The 19,859-nt window shown below is 39.2% G+C and overlaps 1 protein-coding gene across 48 annotated transcripts in view; it reads right to left on the reverse strand.

Moving 5' to 3' along the window:
- Window positions 1-12,951: 12,951 nt before the first annotated feature.
- Window positions 12,952-19,859, reverse strand: part of Rims1 (regulating synaptic membrane exocytosis 1) — a 405,270-nt gene continuing 398,362 nt past the window's right edge. For all 48 annotated transcript variants that reach the window (XM_074080134.1, XM_074080111.1, XM_074080175.1 and 45 more), the window contains 3 exons: window positions 17,102-17,203; window positions 16,370-16,509; window positions 12,952-15,237 (listed from right to left, as the gene is read on the reverse strand). In XM_074080134.1, the coding sequence (XP_073936235.1) occupies window positions 15,019-15,237; window positions 16,370-16,509; window positions 17,102-17,203 (461 nt within the window). In that variant the 3' untranslated portion in view covers window positions 12,952-15,018. The remainder of the gene's footprint in view (window positions 15,238-16,369; window positions 16,510-17,101; window positions 17,204-19,859) is intronic.

Raw genomic sequence — 19,859 nt, forward strand, 5'->3', positions numbered from 1 at the left:
ACCATTTTTTCATTCCACATACAGAAAATGAAGATAAAAACAAAAGACTGGAGGAGAAGATATTGATGCCTGAGCACTTAAGATCCTTGTCCAACCAGAAAATACAGGGCCTTATAAAGACTGGTACTTTCAAAGGCCACAGATGAACTGATAAATGCACCTGTTTGCCATCATTCTTATTAATACAAGTACTTTTATTCAATTTATGTATAGCTCACATCTTACATTCAATAAGAGAAATAGCCTTTAATCAAATAGTTGCTTAGAAATTTTAAGGTGTTTAATCGTCTATTTAATAATTCTTAAATTCTACTTGTCAGCCATGAGTATTAAGCCACATAAGGCACTCAGTGGCAGCGTTGGTACCAGGCTCCTCTCAGAACCATCTGGATCAATGTTCACTTTGACTCTGGGGATCAGAAGATGGGGTGAACCATCTGGCTTCGCTTCAGCTCCTGGTGATGTGTTAGAGGCACTTGGCACAGAGAACAGACTGACATGGAAGTAGGAATGACAAGGGGATAAATGAGAGACCCTGAAAGACCAGCCCTTTGCTTGTGTACTTGTTCAACAGAACATGCAAGGGCTGCTCCAGGGAGCTGGGCAGGGAGAGTTTCAGCAGAACTGTTTCATCTGCCCACCATGAAGTCACTCCACTAAAAAAATCACCTTAACAGATTAAGACTTCAATTTCCACTGAAGAAAGCCTTTTACTGATGCAAATAATACTAGTAAAAGCAATAATGGTGGTATGGTTTGATATCACCAATATGGTTCAGAATTCTGAGGATTCGGAGGGAATAAATGGCTTGCCTAAGCTTGTGGTCAGGTGTGGTAGGAATCCAAGCCAGACATGTGCAGTTCTGCTGGCTGAACTCCCAAGGGACACCATTCCCCTTGCTCCCTCCTCTCCCCTCCCTCTTGCAATGTATAGACCCACAGGAATGAAAACTTCTAAGATGAGCAGGTTGTGTTTGTTATTCTTCTTTCATTCTGTCTTAATCCCCTTGAACGTCAGCAGAAACCAGTAATAAGCAAGAGTCTCTTCCAAAACAAATCTCTCTCATGTGCTTTTTTTTTGTCTTGTTTCATTTGTGTATGTCACTGAATAATTCTTACAGAGCCTGCTCAAGTCACTCTGAATCCTGAGCTTATGTCCAGCATAAAACAATAGAGCAAATTTATCTTGTGCACATGGAGATGCAATATCTGGCATTTTGACATTTCCAGAATGGATCCAAACTGATCTTTCCAGTTGAGGAGTGAACTTCAGAGGCAAAGAGGGGGAATTGTGCATCTATTCAGGATATTTCCATTACCCTTAATAGATTATTAAAGAAATTAATACAATGCATGAAAATCAAATAAGATAATGTCTGCGAACAGTTTGGACTGTCATTCTAAAGCACACACAAAACCAAGAAACTGTAAGACACTAGGAGTGGTTGTACTGGGCTTAATAAATGGGTTCTAATCCTAGCTCTGCCACTAACCACTAACTAGGAGCTCAAAGGTCACATTACTTTTCTAGCCCTAGGTAATTCTTCTGCAAAATGAATAACTCCTTCCTGCTTAAATGTTTTAAGATTTTAATCATATTTAGGAATTTAAGCTGGCACTGCTATTTTGGAAGACTGGTTTTGACCTAAGCATATGCAGTGCTAAAAATAATGCTTTAACTGCATTTCTGTCTTGGTATGGCTTGTTTTACTAAGCCAAGATGAGCCTGCTTGACTTAAAGCTAGACAGCCTGGGTGTGATGAGCACATCCAGACTGTACCGTCTATGACTTGCAGCCTTTCTGGAATTGTCTGTGGAAAAGCAGCAGGAATCTCAAGCAGGACTGTAGTCTCAATAACCAGACAAATCCAAAGATAAAGGTCATATCAATTGACTGGAGTGAGTGAATATTTGAGCTGGAGCATCTTCATTTCACAGATCCCATCTACTGCAGAACATTTGGGAGCAAGTTGCATAAATACTACATGAGGGAAATTAACAGTCTCTGGAACAGTGGCTGCTGAGGACCTATCAGGAGTCTGCCACCACTGGACTGGGGAATTAAATGGTGTTCTTTGCCTGTTACCAAGTCTAATGAAAATAAACACTGAAAGTTGCATCCACAACATCATGGGCTTATGACAGCCAGAAGAACACTGGTAGAGGAGGAACTGATCATCAGCAGGTGTACATGCTAAAGAGGAAGGACTGGGACACCAGAAGTGTAAGGGCAGGTCACTGGAAGTGGAGGTGGATATTTGGTGGTAAATACTGCAAACTGATCATTAGGGGGCTACTGCTGATTGGTTATCAAATTACTTGTAGATAGTTTTTCCGAGCCATAGAGATCTTCTATTTATTTATGAAGACATGGATTAGTGTGTGACAATAAATTTACAGAACTAGAAAAACCAACAAGAAATACAAAACATAGACTGTACCCTCTGAAAGTTGCCGTTTAATCACGTTTTTATCCTTTCAGGGACATTGACAAGCTAAGTGGGGTCACTGGAAAGGTGAGGAGACCCACTTGTGTTCTAACCAATCCACATTAAATAGGGTCTGTGAGTGATGACCAGGGGAAAAGAGCCTCTATGTGATAGTTTTAGTTTTCAAAGCACTTCCACAAATTAGTCCTCACTTTTACTACCTTTTTTCACAGATGTGCAAAAGATGTTAAATAACTTATGCAAATCTACACTCATTTGCTGGCAGGTTATGATGAGAATATAAACTGGCCAGAGAGAATCCTTTCTCTTCTCTTGGGTAACACTATTGTGTCTTCTCTAAGCTTTTAAAAGGCAGAGATTTTGAAATGATACTTGAGAAATGATTAAATTTGAGCATCTCCTTAAGCCTTTAAAAAAATACTTTTGGTTCAGGGATGTTTCTTAGTGATAGCATGTGTGCGACCCTGGGTTTGACCTTCAGTATTAAAAATAAACAAAAAACCGCAAACCCTCACTTTTACCACAAAAATAATATCTATAATTAGCATGATGGTATTGGTGATAATAATTATTATAATAATAAATCTTTAAGCACGTACTATGGATTGCGAATTGTATTAGGCACATGTGCATATAGCATCTAATTTAATTCTCCTAAGTTTTCCTTTTAGGAAGGTCATATTATTTATCCTAATTTGGAGGTGAGGGATCTGAAGAGCAATGTGTTTACATTACATGCAAAAGGCTACAAAAGTAATAATTATTGGAACTTGTGCATGTCATCTATGTTACCGTGTTGGCATCCTAATACACACATCACTAGGTCCTGGTTGAATCCCACCAGATGTGGAATCTAGCCTCATACCCTCTCACCAAGGATGGCTTCATCACCACAGAGGTCTATGCCCTTCACACTCTGAAGAACACCATGTGCAGAGCTCTCTATGATCCACCACAAGGCTCTAAGAAAGTTTGGTACAATGGCCAAACTGTATCAGGTGATCTGGCTGCAAATACTAGCTTAGTAGTTGACAAGTTGTTAGATATCTGTGTAAGTCACTTACTTAACCTTTCCAGGGCTCAGTTTCTTTAAGTGTGGACAATATCACCTACCTTTTATGTGTAGAAGGAACATGAAAATAACATGCAATAACTATGTACATTGCTAGCAATTAGTAAGTCTTCAAATAGATGATCAGTTTTGCTTCACTGAGGGTTTATTTTTCTTGGCTGTGTTCTCTCTGCTTTCACTGAGTTAGGGCGATTTCTCAAATAATTATTGATGAAATAACATTGATCTCAAGGAATTATTTGACTAATGAAAGGAGTAGACACTCCCAGAATAATCACAATAGAATATGAAAATAAAGACTTGAATATCATACCACAGAAGCCAGATGAAACAATGATTCCATTTGGGAACAGTGGAGACAAGCTCACAGATGTGCAGCAAAGAAGACAAATAAGTGGCACATCCAAATCCTGTATCCCCTCCTAGTGGAGAAGATGGCAAGACAGCATTTCTCCCTGGTCCTGAAGAGTGAAAGCTCAACGTAAGCCAGCTGAGGCTGATCTAGTCATTGTGTTACCAGGTTCATCTGCAAGAGGAATGGTTAAGACTTCTGTGCCCACCTAAGTAAGCCAGTAGCCCCCTGTGGGGCACGTAAGTTCAGGCTGAAGGTTTCTAAGTCTTGTTTGTTGATCCCAAGAAGCCTGCATCCTTTCTTGCTAAGAGTTTCCATCCAGATGAGCTCTGTTGGAGGAGAGATGGGCATGATCCCTTCTAGTAAACATCATTTGCTTTTGCCCTGGTCACTGAAAATCTGTCTTTCACATGAATTTCTACTTTCAGCTCTAGCAATCAACCAAGAACCCAGACAGCCCCAATCTCTCCTGCAGCAGTTTCCTTGGCAACCATGCCCCAGCCAGAAACCTCAGCAACCCACAGTGGGACCATGTGAAACCCTGCAACACTGTCAGGCACTGTCCCATTTTTAAAGATTAAGTGGCCACAACGGACACTTTCTCCTTCTGAAACGCCAACCCAGCTGCCATCACTTTGTATGTATAGAGCATCTGTCATCTGGACACTTCAAAGCAGGAACGCTTTCACAGCTTGTGTCTTACCTTACTGTGATGAGTGTTATCATCACTCACACTGTGCTATAAGGAATCAGGAGTGAGAAAAATCAAAGGGTTTTCCAGTGGGCTCTTTTGTCCTCCTTTTCTCCCCCACTGTTCCTTTTCTTTTCTTTAAACCAGTGTCTCTGGCATGCCCTTGGGGTTACTCTTTTCAGTTGTCTGTGAAAACACAACACTAAAAGGTCAGAGTGAAGGTGGCAGAATTTTGTAGGCTCCTCAGACAGTGAGCATCTTTCATAGAAATCAAAGCAGAACCCAACTGATGTTCAAGTCAGGAGCCTTCCTGTGACTCACATTTGAGCCTATTGAGGATGACTAGCAAGGAGAGGTCAGAGTGCCTTCTTCCCCCACCCAACCTTGTCAACCAATGAGACAAAGACTGAGGACCCCCACCTTAGCAAATAAAACTTGCAAACCAGGGTCATTTAGAGTGGAGCCTGTTCAAAATTAGCACTCATGTAAACTCCCTGGAGACTGTGTTAAACTCAGATTCTGACTTAGTCAGTCTGGTCTGGGACCTGAGCTCTGCACCTCTGACAAGCTCCACATGACACTGCTGCTTCTTATCAGATCCCAGAACGAGACTCTGGATAGGAAGGGTTCGGGCTGTGCCTCTGTACGCCCCGTGTCTGTATGTACTGCAAAAGTGGACAAGAAGGAAAAGCACACTTTCTACTCGTGAATGGCTCTCTCCATTTTAAAGCACTTTTAGCTAACTCCCTCTTAGACAAGCACGGTGGGTAGTATTATTGGAGGGTCCACACCCAATTGTTTATACCTGTTTGTCATAAAAGACTCATCCAATTAAAATATCTTTATTATTACCCTAGTATTTGTATACGTTAGAATATTGTTATTATCACTATTATTAATAACATATACACAGGAAGTTATTTAATGGACTCACTAAAAGTTCAGAGAGATGTTTTGGAGGGAGGGAATTTCTTTACCAATACTGCATCCCTCAAAACTCATACACTCACGGTCCGGTGAACTTTACTGCTTTGGCCTGGTATTTACTTGCTTCTGTTCAGATTGATCGATGTTCAATAATGCTGATGAGAACAGTGAGAACTCGGGAATAACCTGCTGTAGTGGGTTCAACGCTGACCCCTGCCTCCAAGTAAGTCTACCTAGAATGTCAGAATGTAACCTTGTTTGGAAGAAGGGTCTTTATAGTCTCAGTTAAACTAAGGACCTTGAGATGAGGTCATCCTGATTTAAATCTAATGACAAATGCCCTTGTAGGACACAGAAAAGGAGAAGAAGACAGAGTGACACAGGGAAGAAAGGCATGTGGAGAAGGCAGAGACTGGATTTATGCCACTACAAATCAAGGACTGCCTGGAAGCAACGGAAGCTGGTAAAGGAAGGAAGAAGTCTCCCTGCAGCTTTTGGAGGAAGGACATATGGTCCTGCTAACACCTTAGTTTTGGATTTCCGGCTTCCAGAATTGTAAAGTGATATTTGGTTTGGCTTTGTTTGAAGTAACCAACTTGGTGCTAATTTGTTGCGGCAACCCCAGGAAACCTCTTAGTGGTTAAAATGTTCAACCCTAAGTGTCTCCCTCAGTGCCTCAGACCCTTCACCTCTGCCCAGGCAGGACCTCAGCTTGTGAGTCTGTGTTGAGAGGCACATAGGAAAATTTATTACGAGATAAAATAACAGACATCTTCTCACCAGACACATTTGGGGACTGAAACTGAACTTACTATAATTTTAAGGAAGATAAACCAAAATTTAGAATTCATTCAACAAAATAAGGCCTTCTGACCAATTCTTAGAGGAGATATAGATGGAAAAGGTTTTGACATTTTTATAAATATGAAATATTTTAAAACAGCTATTTATGTCATGAAAACCCTCTTTCCCTACACGATTTGTCCTTAACTTTAGGTTTAGTCACTCCTAGCCTTAATCTTCCTTACTAAAGGGACTTGCCCCTCAAAGGGGCCATCTTCCTGTAGTCTTCTGGAAGCTGCACGAGGTACTGCTGCCATCTTGTGGCCTCGAAGTGCCACCACACTTACTTGCTCTCTAAGATTCTAGCCCTCACCAACAGAGGGCTGGGATAGAAAGGGAAATCCTTGTTCATCAATTGAACTTTTGACATTCAGCTTGGTGTGGCAGAGGGAGAATTCTTTTGAAACCAAATACTGAGGAGAACCATATACTACATTTTTTTTGCCAGTTAATAAAACAGTGGAAATTCACAAGTATTGCACAACCTCCCAGGAGATGAAAACATGCCACTATGTGCACTGTGTTGAATTCCTAATTAGTTTTTCCAGTCCCTGCTCATCTGTGACAGTCAACAGACAGGCTTCTGGGGAGGGAGGATGAAGAGACTCAGAATTCCAGGAGGCTGGCACTGGGCTGGCTTCCTTTCACCTCACCCACATTGGGGGAATTTTGTTTTGTTGTTTAGTTCTACCAGGGAGGGTTCTAGTAGCTTAATTTCCTTTAATAGAGGGTTTATACAGATCAGAGTCACATTTTGCGTGTGGTCACTATTAAAGACTCATTCTCTTAGTCTACACCTAACTTTTCACCTAAGTGCAACTGGCCAAACTAACCTGTAATGACGTCTCCCTTCTCCAAACTCCATTAAAATCATCAGGCACATTAAATCTCAGAGCTGTGGTTGAAGCAAGAGTGAAGGTTCTGGAAAGTGCCTGTTTGCCCTAAATTCTACCTCTTCTTATATTCGTTTTTGTTTATTTTTATACAAGTGTTTGAACTCAGAGCCTTGCATGTTAGGAAAGCATTTACCACTTGAGCCATGTCCCCAACCCTTTTTTCCTTTAGTTTATTTTTCAGATAGGGCATCATGCTTTTGCTTGGGATGGCCTTGAACTACAATCCCATACTTCTGCTTCATGCAGAGTTGGGATTACAGTCATGTACCACCATGCCTAGTTTGTTTTTTAGATAGGATCTTGCTAATTTTTTTCCCTGGGCTGGCCTTAAACCTTGGTCCTCTCATTTCTGCCTCCCACATAGCCAGAATTATAGGAGTGCACCACCATATCCAGATCCTCATTCTACCACTTTTACTACTACTAGAGATAAGCTCATAGAATATTTCTTAGTTCTTTGGTATGGAATTTGAAAAGCTTTCATCAGGACTGTTCCAAAGAAAAGGAAATAAATTCCCCAGACATTGCTCTAGATGTATCAACTTATCACTTATTATCAAATGAGTCCAAGATATGAATGGTTTGGAAAACTGACTGGTTTCACCTGGGTGCTATTCTTAGTAGATAGAAAGCCCCTGGAAAGGATGGACAACTACAGGGTTGTGTTTTCTAGGCCTGAGTACTCACCTTCCTACTCAAAGTGAGCTCCACCAGCCCCTGGTACTGGTATAAAGAAGATGTTTTGACTTCCATTTAGTTATTCATTCATCAGTTAGGACAATCACTGAGAGAGATTTGCCAATTGCTCGCCAAAATCCATGTTCTCCTATGTGTCCAACCACTCACATCCTCCCTTGCAGTTAGATGAGGTCATGTGACTGGATGACAGTTGACAAATATGAGAAGAAGCAAAATGCACCACTTCAGACCAGGTCCATATGCTTATGCTAAATGTGCTCCCCCATTATCTTTTCCTAGTTTATATGGCCACAATGGGGCCAATTCCAGGGAGCCTAGAAGTCATGCTTTAGAGATTTTGGGGCCCCCATCAATGTGAGTTCCCAGCTACTGTTCACCCTCCCAATAGTGCTCACCAGGAAGGAGTAAATTTCTGTTGTGTTTGAACTATTACACATTTGGGGTCCTTTTTTTTTTTTTTTCTTTCTTGTGGCAGTAGTGGGATAAGGGTTCATGCTTGCTAGGCAGGTGCTCTTTCACTTGAGCCATGCCTCTAGCCTTTTGTGGTCTGGTTATTTTGGAGATAGGGTCTTGGCTTTTGCCCAGGCTGAGATCCTCCTATTTTACGCTTTCCATTGTTGCTGGGATGACAGGTGCATGCCACCATGCTCAGCTTTTGTCCGTGGAGATGGGGGTCTCACAAACATTTTTGCCTGGGCTAGCCTGGAACCATGATCCTCCTGATCTTAGTCTCTCAAGTAGCTAGGATTATAGGCGTGAGCCACTGTTGCCTGGCTTCGGTCCTATTCTTTCTAGTGGTGGCCCTCCATTAAGAACTGCCCCGCCTAGCTTTCTAGCTTCTTTGATCTTGATAGTTCAGTCACAGTGATCTCCTTTCAGTTCTTACTGTGCCATATTATTTCCTTCCATTGACCTTTACACATTTTCTTTACCTGGAATATCTTTTATGTCCCTCTATTCGATAGTTATTAACTGAGATTTCACCTTTTCAGTGCAGCTTCACAGCTGAGCCACACCACTCTCTCAACTTAGGCAAGAGCTGTGGGCTCCTTCAGGGCTGGGGTCCTTTTAATTTCCTAAGATATCCAGTGGTTTGTTCTTAGTGATTTATTGGTATAAATTAAATTAAATACCTATTGTTGAATGTTATGAATGGAACCCATCGTCCTTCAACTCCTCATGGATTTTCTTTATTGTTTCACTACTTTTATTATCAATCTCAAGTATAGAGTCCTGTGTTGCTTGACAGTGAGGACACTTTCTGAATAATGCTTTGTTATGTTTTACACCTGAGCATACTTAAATACCTATTGTATTTAAGTATCAAATCTAGATGGCACATCCTACTCCTCCTGCTATTCATGCTGTCCACTGCTGAACACAATGTTATGTGGCACATGCATACACTTTGGAGCTTGAGAAATGGTAGTGTGCAACAAAATGAAGTAACTTTGGATTTAGTTCATCAACGGCTTTTTGTATCTGTTCAGTTTGAGGAGCTGGGTCATTAGAGATACCCTGTAAATAATTTGGAACTCAGACCTGTTAATTGGAGAACTTGCTACACTACAGATTAAGATAGAGGCCATAACTGAAGTCTTGAGTGGATAAAAAATTGTAGAATGAGAGCACAGAAAGAGGTAAAGGCCAGAATCTTATGAAATAACCAAAGTTAAGGGTTATTCAAGAATCTGTGTCTTGTTCAGCTTTGTCCTTTACCTAGTGCCTTGCAAGAAAATTATGCATAGTGGTTGCCAACGAAAGGCAACTGATAAAGGATGGTGGAATAGGTTTTGCTGTAGTAATGCTCCATAATAAACCACCAAATCAGTGGCTCCTAACAAAATTTTTTTATCTTGTCTGGAGGTCAGCTGGGGCAGCTCTGTCTTAGGCTGGTAGTTGGGTTGAGGCCGGCTCCATGTGTCTTTCATTCAAGGACTAGTTTGATAGAGCAGTGCCTACCAACAGAAAGACTGTCCCGTGGAGACCAGCTTCTGTGGATGTCATATTCATTAACTTTCCCTGACACACAAATCTAGCTAACCAAGTGCAAAACAATATGACAGTATATGGGTATATAGTCCTATTAAGAGTGGAGACTTTGTAACAAAACCCAGTCTTTCTCAAAGATAGAGAAATAGGACAATGAAGAGAAAAAATTTCCAGGAAGAAAATCTTTCATAGTAAAGATTTCATTGGAAAGTTTTCAGTGGTTCAAATAGCATTTAGGAGAGTGTTTCAGCAGTGCTGGGGGCACAAACCAGATGACAATATGGGTGGGGCTGCCAAACAAAGTTAGCAAATAAAAATATTGGATGACCCGTTAAATTTTGATGTCAGAAAAAAAAAGCAATTTGAAGTTATATTCTAAAAGTTAAAATTCAAATGTAATTGGGCACTCCGTGTTTGATTGTTTGGTTTGGAAACCTTACCTTGGAGTAACAAAGGAACAGTAGGTGAGGTATTAAATGCAGAGTAGGAAAGAGCTCATTTGAATAGTCTGGGGATGTGCGAAGGAGAGGGATAAATTGAAACCTGTATGTAACTAGGAAGAGTTCCATGAACAGTAAAGACCTGGCCTCTGGTGCTAGAGATCATTACACATATACCCATGGAGTATGTGTGTGTGTGTAGGGGAGGAGGAGGAGGGATCATTTCCCACACTGGGAGCTAATGGAATAATGGAAAAAGATTCAGTTACAGTTGGGCACAGTTCAACCAGTGCATCTCTTTGTGATGATTAAAAAAACAAACAAAAATAACTCCCCTCAAACTAAGACTTTCTTCCAAGCTCTGAGTTTAGAGTCAACTCAGAAAAAGTCATTAAGTTATGATGACGGTATCGATCATGCTTGGTTCACACTTAGATGTGAAGGTTTGCACGTTACTTCCTCTGACTGGGGCTCAGGATGGAAGTGCTACATAGAGTATGGGTTCTGTGCAAGGGACCAGTGACTGCTGACCTCCTCTGAGAAGGAACCCTGCATACAGATGAAGAATCACAGAATCTGCTTTAGGAGCAAATAACCTAGACAGCATACACAGTACTTGAAAACCCTACAGGGCTCCTTTGTGACTGCTGCAGAATTGAGGGGCACTGCCACATTGGGATTGAGGACAATGAGTTAGTCAAAGGTACTCGAAATACAATACAATTTAAACCTAAAACCAAAGGGCAAGTCTAGGATCCAGCCTTGTTTATTTCCTTTATTCCTATTGCTCCTGTGACCTGTATATCATGTATTCACGAAGTTGAGGAATGTAAATGGGGTCTTCAGATAAAAGAGACCATAAAAGTTGGAGGAGATAAGCCTTAGAAAAGGGGCTCAGGAAATAAAGAAGAGCCCCCTGCCTCCTCTCCCTGTTCTCAACCCCTATGGTAATGGCAGAGTCATTCAGCAACATGTGGGAGACCAAGATGGGGAAGCAGCTGCCTTAAAGCAGAATGCGTTGGGTTAGGGTCCTTTCCCACCTGGAAAATGAATGAAGATCTACTTCAACTGTCAGCAGTTAGTGGAGAACAGAGTGCTCAGCAGGGCTGGCTCTGGATTGGACAGACCCTGTTCTGATCTCAGGTCTGGTACTGACCTGCTGTCAAGCATCTCTAAACTGCAAACCCTTATGTGCAAAGTAGAGTTCATAGCAGTACTTGTATCATGGGACTTTTGTGAGAATTAAACATAATCCTATAGGATTACATTTACACATCAATATATGTTATATTAATTTTGTTTTGTATAATCATCTCTTTAATAGAATCAATTATTTTTCACTTTTATATTCCAACTGCTTATCATCTAGTACTTAAACCTTAAATCATGCTGGTTAAGTATAATTAAATCATATATATCTTAGGCTGAGATTTCAAGAAATAGGTTAACAGAATCAGCAAGAAACCATTTAGACTTAGTAAAACTCCTTTTCCTCTCCATCACTAAAGACCCTGAAATCCTCACACTGTGCAGCTTTCTCTTACTGAAGAGAGATTACTGTTTTTCTGTTCTTGTGTAGACAAAGAATTTTAAAGTTATCTCCACAGTTTGGCTGCCCTCACCCACTCAGCCTTAGTACATATGTTAAACATTTACTGATGTTTGTTTTAAACTGAACAAATCAGTATTTTGCCTCCTCTTGACCCAGCCTAACAGATAATCTCATGTCTTGCCGACCAAAACAATGGATAACAGTCATTGAACTGGCCTATACCTATAAACAGCTGATGGTGCTGGGTCTTAAATTGCTTTATTGTTGCAAATGTGATATTGATTTAGCTGTGCTTTCTTAACGAAGTTAAAAGGTTAAAAGGCCTTAGAAATTTGAGGCCGTTTCTCAAAGGTTTTTTAAACCGTAAGTTAAAATTAGTGCTTACCAAGTGTTTCATGAAGGGTGATGATTATGAAATATATGGGCACACTTAGGAAACAAAAATCACAAAATTACGAAAGCTAATAATTTTTCTTTAGCATGTTACTTGGAGAAACTTATCTGAAGATATTATTCCCTAAATTTCTGACTATCACTTGGAGTAAATGCTCTGCTTGTTTTTGCTAGGTTGGCCTACTCTAAGTCAAGATTCTGTAAGGTAATTGGTGTCCAAAAGGTAAAAGATGGAAAGAGGAACCAGATACTTTGATGAGAGGCGCAGGTGTTGATATTTTGATATGCCACATAACTTGAAATGATTTGGCAACTGGACACGGAGCTGTCTCTTTTATTAGCACAAACAGCAGCAGAGAAACAACCTTCATTTGATTCTTACTGAGATTTATTGTTTTTAATAATGCCACTTTTCAGAACTCAAGTGCTCACTTAGACAGGCTGACAAAGTGAAAACTCGTATGTAATGCAAAGAACCTTTTGGGCCATAGTTTAAGACATATATAGTGCAGTGACAAGTCAAGTCAAATGCCCGCAGCAGACAACAAATCCCAGCCTCCCCTCCCCATGGTCTGGCTCCCTTTTTGCACCATAGAAGCCACAATGGAAATGTGTCAGAACATAGAACACAGATGGCTACCGACTGACATGAAAAGTAAGTTTTATTAAACATGTTTACATACATGAGTTGGAAGTTCATTTAAAAGCACAGGGGAGTGTTAAGACAAGTGGTCAGAATAGAAAGATACTATCCAATTACAGTCAGTTGATTGTTGGCCACTAAGACAGAACGGAGTCCAGTAGAAGTGCACCAATGCTTCAGCTCGCCTGCTCAGCATGGTGGGCAGGGCTCAATCTGTGCCCTGTGGAATTTTGGGCAGATAATTCTGGCATGTGTAAATAATAATAAATAATCCACGTGGTGCAGGCAGTATGTCTATGGAGTAAACCTAGTGTGTACACAGTGTCTAAATGTGTTACAGCCCCACGGTAGGAATCTACAACCAAAATATTTATTAGAAGGAATTTGGTCCATACTACATCACGTTTCCAGAGGGTAAAAAATAAAGTCCATCTGTAGACATTTCACTCCAGACCCGCAGACTGAGTCTGGCTAAAACCTGCAAAATGTCTATAACAAAAATGGATGGCTTAGATTTCTTGGTTATTTCAGTATAGTAATTAACGAGCAAACTGTACAAGTACATGCAACATACAAGCTGGCCTATGTGGAACTAACATACATTATTAAATAACCTTTTGTTTCTTTTCTTTTTTCTTTTCATTTTGTTTTTTTTTTTTTACAAAATGTGCATGCAGCTTTGAACAGTTCCAAGTCATGCTGCTCTATTTGTGTAGTCACAAAAGTTGAATGACTCATAAAAGTAGGGAGAACATATCGATGCACCTGCAGGGTCTGCAGTTTATAGCACATATACAGAATGTCACAAGGAAAAGTCAAGGCCGGGGAGAACTGAAATGAATAAAATGCAAATTGAAATTTGACTTTATTTTCTCCCAAAAAAGTAAGATACTTTGCATTAAAAAATCAAGCTTTGTGCTTGCATCGACCTCAAAGAAATGTAAACTAAAATTTAATAAAAATATTAGTTTAGTGCAGAATATTTCAACTGGAATTTCCAGTGGAATAGTGAATAGCTCATACCATGCTTCTTCCAGGGCAGACGGGAAGTCTACACTGAGGCATGGCTGAGAAGCCTGGGCATAGCTGAAAGTGTCTTAGGCTCAAATCCATTCCTAGTTACCATTTTGGGAAGTGAGAAGTATGGTTTATACACATAAGCATATTTTCTTTTGATATCAGGAAGGAAAAGGCATTACAAGGAGCATTTCCAAAGTACAATTATGCAGTTAGATTTAGTCCCCAGCAATCAGTTGCAGATTGACTTAAAAGTCATCCACGCACAACAATGGAAACCATAAATTAATTTTCTGGAATGCAAACAGATATGTTCTTACTTAAAAAGTGAGTCTGTGATTATCAGTTTTGGAAGATAACTTTTTGTCTTTTGGGCTTCCACATATAAGACTTTGAATTATAAAATGAAAGCCCAGTGGAACCCTGAACTGGCCTCATTTTGTCTAGCTGTTGAACGCTCCAGGAGGATGCTACAGAGACCGCTTCAGCCCTTTTTTGGGTGCTTTTGGAAAAAGAAAGGAAGGGTCTCTGTTAGCATCATGAAGCCTATTATGACACAATCAAAAAAGTACTGGAAACAACAAATATGATGAGAACAAACCAAAACAAAAAAACTCAAGATGACAAAAACCAACAAACAACATACAAACAAAACATGAAAAAAAACCAAAAACTTTCCTCAAACGCCAGGGAAATAACACTGCTTGTGGTTTGTGCAGAAATGTGTAGATTACAACTTTTCACAGAGTGAGTTTCCAGTTTGTTCAGTTGGGTGGGTGTGCTGCATGTGAATCTCAAGTTTCTCTTTTTCTATTTGTTAGAAGCATCAGTGACTCTCACTAGCACATTGATTCTTACTCTAATTGATAGATTGCCTTGTTCTGTCATATGAAGCCATGTTTTAAACAACAGTTGGGACATGTTATTGAAAAACTACTACAGGCAAAACACAAGTTGATTGTCTGTCTCCAACAATGCTTTTGATCATGAAATATCTGGTTCAGATTATTATCCCGAAAGGTAGAGTTTTATTGGAAATACTCTGAGTTCACTATGATCGAATGCAGGGAGGCCCAGTTGAACTTTCCAGAGATGATTGGGAAGCCCTGCGGGTCAGGGGAGTGAGTGTGGGATCCACCAATGATGATGGTGGGAACAATTTATACCATCCAATCACCATGCTAGACAAATCAAGTTCTTCCAACAATATCTGAGCCACACCCATAAAGCATTTATGGTCCATTCTGCCATAGTCTCCCCAGACAATCACCTGAAGAGAGAGAGAAATGCAACATAACTTAAACTTCTTTCTTTTTCACTTTTGAAAGATTCAAAGCAACTATTTTGTCAAAGTGAGCAGTCAGTGAAGGAAAGGAAATGAATGCAACAAAGGAGGAGGCATAGGTAAGAACTGATAATAATAAGATGCTCAGAGACACTTCACAATAGTTTTTAAATTTGGTGGAATGCAAGGAATGCTTCCCTAGTTAGCTACATAATCTACGTTAAGGTATGAAATACATGTTTACTCATAAACAGATTCAGAAACTTTCTTGTGTAAAAACTTTCTAATAAGCAATGCAAAGGGCTACAAGATATAAAAATAAAAATCTGTGAACCTAGGAAGGCAAAACAATCTAATTCAGAGCACTATGGAGTGTGCTCATGCAGCATGCAGGAAGAATGAGAAGGTTCGTCTCATTTCTTTTATAGTATGTACTTGTTAGGGAAGAGATAGACTGAAAAATAACTATGGGCTTGCCTGAAACTAAACACACTCCCAGGTTCTCTATGCCAATCCTTCAGCCATCTATAAAGGCTCTCTGCTGAAAGCCATCACTTGCCCTACACAAGCAGGGCTGGTGAATCCCACCTTTTCAACTTTCTAGGTATCTTTGCAAATCAGTTAATTTCTCAGATGTCATCATAAAAATGAGAATAGTAGTATTTATGGCACATGTAAAAGATGCAATGCATGTAAGCAGCTAATGGTGCATCTGGCCTTCAGTCAATTGCTAGTTCCTGCACACTTCTCTTTCCTCTTCCTCTCTCCTCCTCACGGCTCATGCCCAGTACACAGTAATGCTTAACTGCTGTTATTAACATCATGTAATTTGATGTCTGTCTGTCTGTCCACTTACTGAGGAGAAGAGGAGAATGAGAAACAGGTAAATGGAGAAGAGGATGGAGAAGAGGAAGAAAAGATAAAGTAAAAAATGTTTTGCATTAGATCCACTAGGTACCATTAATACTGCAATTACTGCATCAGAAAGTAACTACTTGTGGCTATTTTTTCTACTCAGTGGCGTAATACTGTGCTTGTTTTTACTGCACTTTACTCCCTTTGTGGCTGATGACCCCTTCAATGTTCATATGGGTAACACTGACAGACTATTACTGACCTGAAGAACTTTACCCTGCGGACTTTCATCAAAAACCAGGGACTGCTGATACAAAGGATCGAGGGTCTTCCGTGCAATTCTTGTCTTCTTTTTGGCTATGCAGGCCCCATTTTCTAGAAGATACACTTTGACATATGGAGCTAAACAAAGGTATATAAATATGTAAGAAGTCAATTCTTGAATTCATTTGATTTTTACTTTTTAGAGAATACTTTATCAGATGATTGGAGAAGTGTATTGAAAGTTTCCCAATTCACTGATTGAAACATCTTAAATGTCTATTGTTTTATAAATTCTAGTCTTTAAAACTCATGTGTGTTATCACTACTGTCATGCTTTTGTGCAGAGTTACCTTAAGACTTTGACTTAATTGGGCTTTGCCTGGCACTGTAAAGCAGGTTTACATCTTAAAGCTCATTGTTTACAACTAGATTCTCTTTTCCTTTGCATTTATACATGTACAGAAAGAAAATAACTGACACAAGTCAAGACACAATTATAATTAAACTTTTAAAAATACAACAATCTGCTTCCTCATACCTTCTTGACAGAATAATAATACAAAGAAAACCCAGATCCATTTTTTAGAGAATCAAAGATGACAGAAGAGTTGCTTCTCAAGTCAATGAGATGATTTAAAACTGAGCATATAAAATTCAAATGCAGGAAATGTTTCAAATTTTTTGCCTCCTAACTATTCTCTCAACCCAACTCAGTAGTTCTTTTCCTTACCAGGTGTCGATTTGGAGCCAGGTTTTTGTGTGAGGCTTCGTGCTCTAATGACTTCAACTTCCAATTGGCCCTTTTTATCTTCCATTCCAATTTGTATATCACCTGCAAGTGGAGACACAGTGACAAGTCTCAGCTCCTTTGCAGTTAGGAAACAGTAAGTAAAGCAGAGGCCTGTGAGCAGATTCCAAATTATTATCTTCATGGTCTTCACACAAAAAACTAGTACTTAGAACCCATGACTTTTTTCTACAGTCTCCAAATCAAGTTTTGAAATATTTCTTTTATTTTTTCTGGTACTCATTCATCTTAAGAGATTTTCAAATTAGTTGAAAAAAAAACCACTAACAACACCAAAGTATTTACAGGATTCTTTGATAAAATTTCTTGCTCCTATGTCATCTACTTTATTTACTTATGAATGACAAATTATAATACTCTGTATTTCTGTTATCTAGAGAAAACTACCATTAATATTTTGGTGACTGTCCTAGCAACCTATCTGCCTGTCTGTATATGCATGTATGTATGATCTACGTATCTATTGATCTATTTATTCATCTATTGTCATCAATGGTCATACATCATCCTTTTATTGACTATATGGGCCACTGAATGGGCATCTTTTTCTATATTTAACCAGATCCTTATTGATGGAAATACAGGTTATTTTATTGCTGAAATGAACAATTTTGTAAGAATTTTTACACCCTTGGTGGGTTATTTCCTCGAACATTCGGTTCCCAGGTTTTAAGTTTTGGATCTAATTCAAACTGCGCCGTCTACAGAAATACTGTCTTCCCATTTTCCACACTCACTACGAGAAGTATGTCTAATTTTTGCTAATCTGATGTTTAAAAAGTTACATTAATTTGCATTTCTTTGACTGGTAGAGACTTATGTAGCCCATGTATAGTTTGATATAACACAAGATCAGTGATCACAATGAGTTGAAGAGAGGCCTCTCCTTTATTTTATTTATTTGTTGGCGATTCTTGTGCTTCCTAGGTAAGCACTCTCCTGCTTGAGCCACACCTTCAGCCCTGTTTTGTTTTAGGTTATTTTCCAGATAGGGTCTCACATTTTTGCCTAAGCTCACTATCCTCCACCTAGCTGGGATTACAGATACATGCAACCATACTTGGCTCATTTGTTGTGATGCCATCTCGCCAAGTTTTTTGTTCAGGCTGCCCTTAAATTGTGATCCCTCTGATCTCTGCTTCCTGAATAGCCTGGGACTGCAGGTATGAGCCATCATGGCTGGCCTCTTCCTATTTTTTTTCCCTTGGAGGTATTTGGTCCAAAATTTTTCATTTCTCTTGCAGTGAGGTTTATTAGAACTCATCTGTGAAACTATCTGCACCTATTTTCTCCCAGTTTTCAGTGGGAAAATGTTAAATCTTAATGGTTATAGTTCCATTCAGGTTTATTCTGATGTCTATTTTTTTCTCTTTTGTGGTAGCTTACACTTTTAAATAACTGTTCATCTCAAATAGATTTCCATATTTATAAGTGGTATTGCTCAGAAACTTGCTTTCTTCACTTGATGCTTAGATAGCCATCCAAGTTGACACACAGAGATCTCATTCCCTTAATATTTATATAATTTTCTACTGTGTGAATGTGTCAGATTTTATTTGCCTAATTTCAGTTGAAATTCTTTTCTTTTCCTATTTGGAACTGTTATACAGAATTATACAAAATGATGATGACAATGGGACATGAATGTGAGTGGGGGATGGTCTGGAGGGAGCAACAGGACGGGGTGGAGGGAAAGGAAGGGACACTGAGAGGTGAAGATCAAAGTACACCCTCCACACATATGTATATATATACTCATGTGTATATAATGCAACCCACCACACACTGTCTGAAAAGGGGGGAAGGAAGAAGAAGGAAATGGGAATATAGTGGAGGGGTGAACTTGTTCAAAGTACACTGTACACATATATGGAATTATCACAATGAGAACTTCTTGTATACTAATGTATTCTAATTCAAATATACAACAAGCTATTTAAAAATGCTACAGTGTCTTAAGGATATATAACTAGAAGTTATATTGTTGGGTCGTAGCAACATACACTTTAATTTTACTAGACACTGCCTTATTATTACACCTGGGTGACTGTACAATATTAAGCTTCTGAAGTCAGTGTATGGGATTTATATTTTTTGGCTAATCTGTTGTGTGTTTTGTAGAAACTATCAGATTCAGTATATCCCATTCTACTCCTACTTTAGCATTAGTTTTTTATTATAAATTAATACAGAATTTCATCACACTATTTCTTTTGTGCATATTAAGATGGTCATTTTTCTTCTTTATTATTATGGTAGCATTACATTGCTTTAAAAATATTAAACCAGCCATGCACTTGTGGAAAAAAACCAATTCGGTTGTGATGTTATTTTTATTATTGTTGGATTTGTTTTTCTTGGGGCTCATGGGGAGTTTTGAAAGTTTGGTTTGATGTTTATAGTTTGGGAAATTTGTCAATCTCTACAGTTTTAAATGTGGCTTCTGCCATATACTCTTTCCCTGAATTGTACTGCAAGAGTAATTACTGATGTATTAGACTTAATTTTCTTCTCTCCATTTTTTTCACATTTATATTTTCAATTGTTCTGTCTCTGATTAATTCTGGATACTTTCTCTCCCTAGCTGGCAACTCATCTATTGGGTTTATAGTTATTTTTTTTAGTTCTAGAGATTCGGTTGTGTGTGTGTGTGTGTGTGTGTTCAATGGATTTTATTATG

This window comes from Castor canadensis, chromosome 1 (assembly GCF_047511655.1).
Source record: "Castor canadensis chromosome 1, mCasCan1.hap1v2, whole genome shotgun sequence".
Taxonomy (NCBI): Eukaryota; Metazoa; Chordata; class Mammalia; order Rodentia; family Castoridae; genus Castor; species Castor canadensis.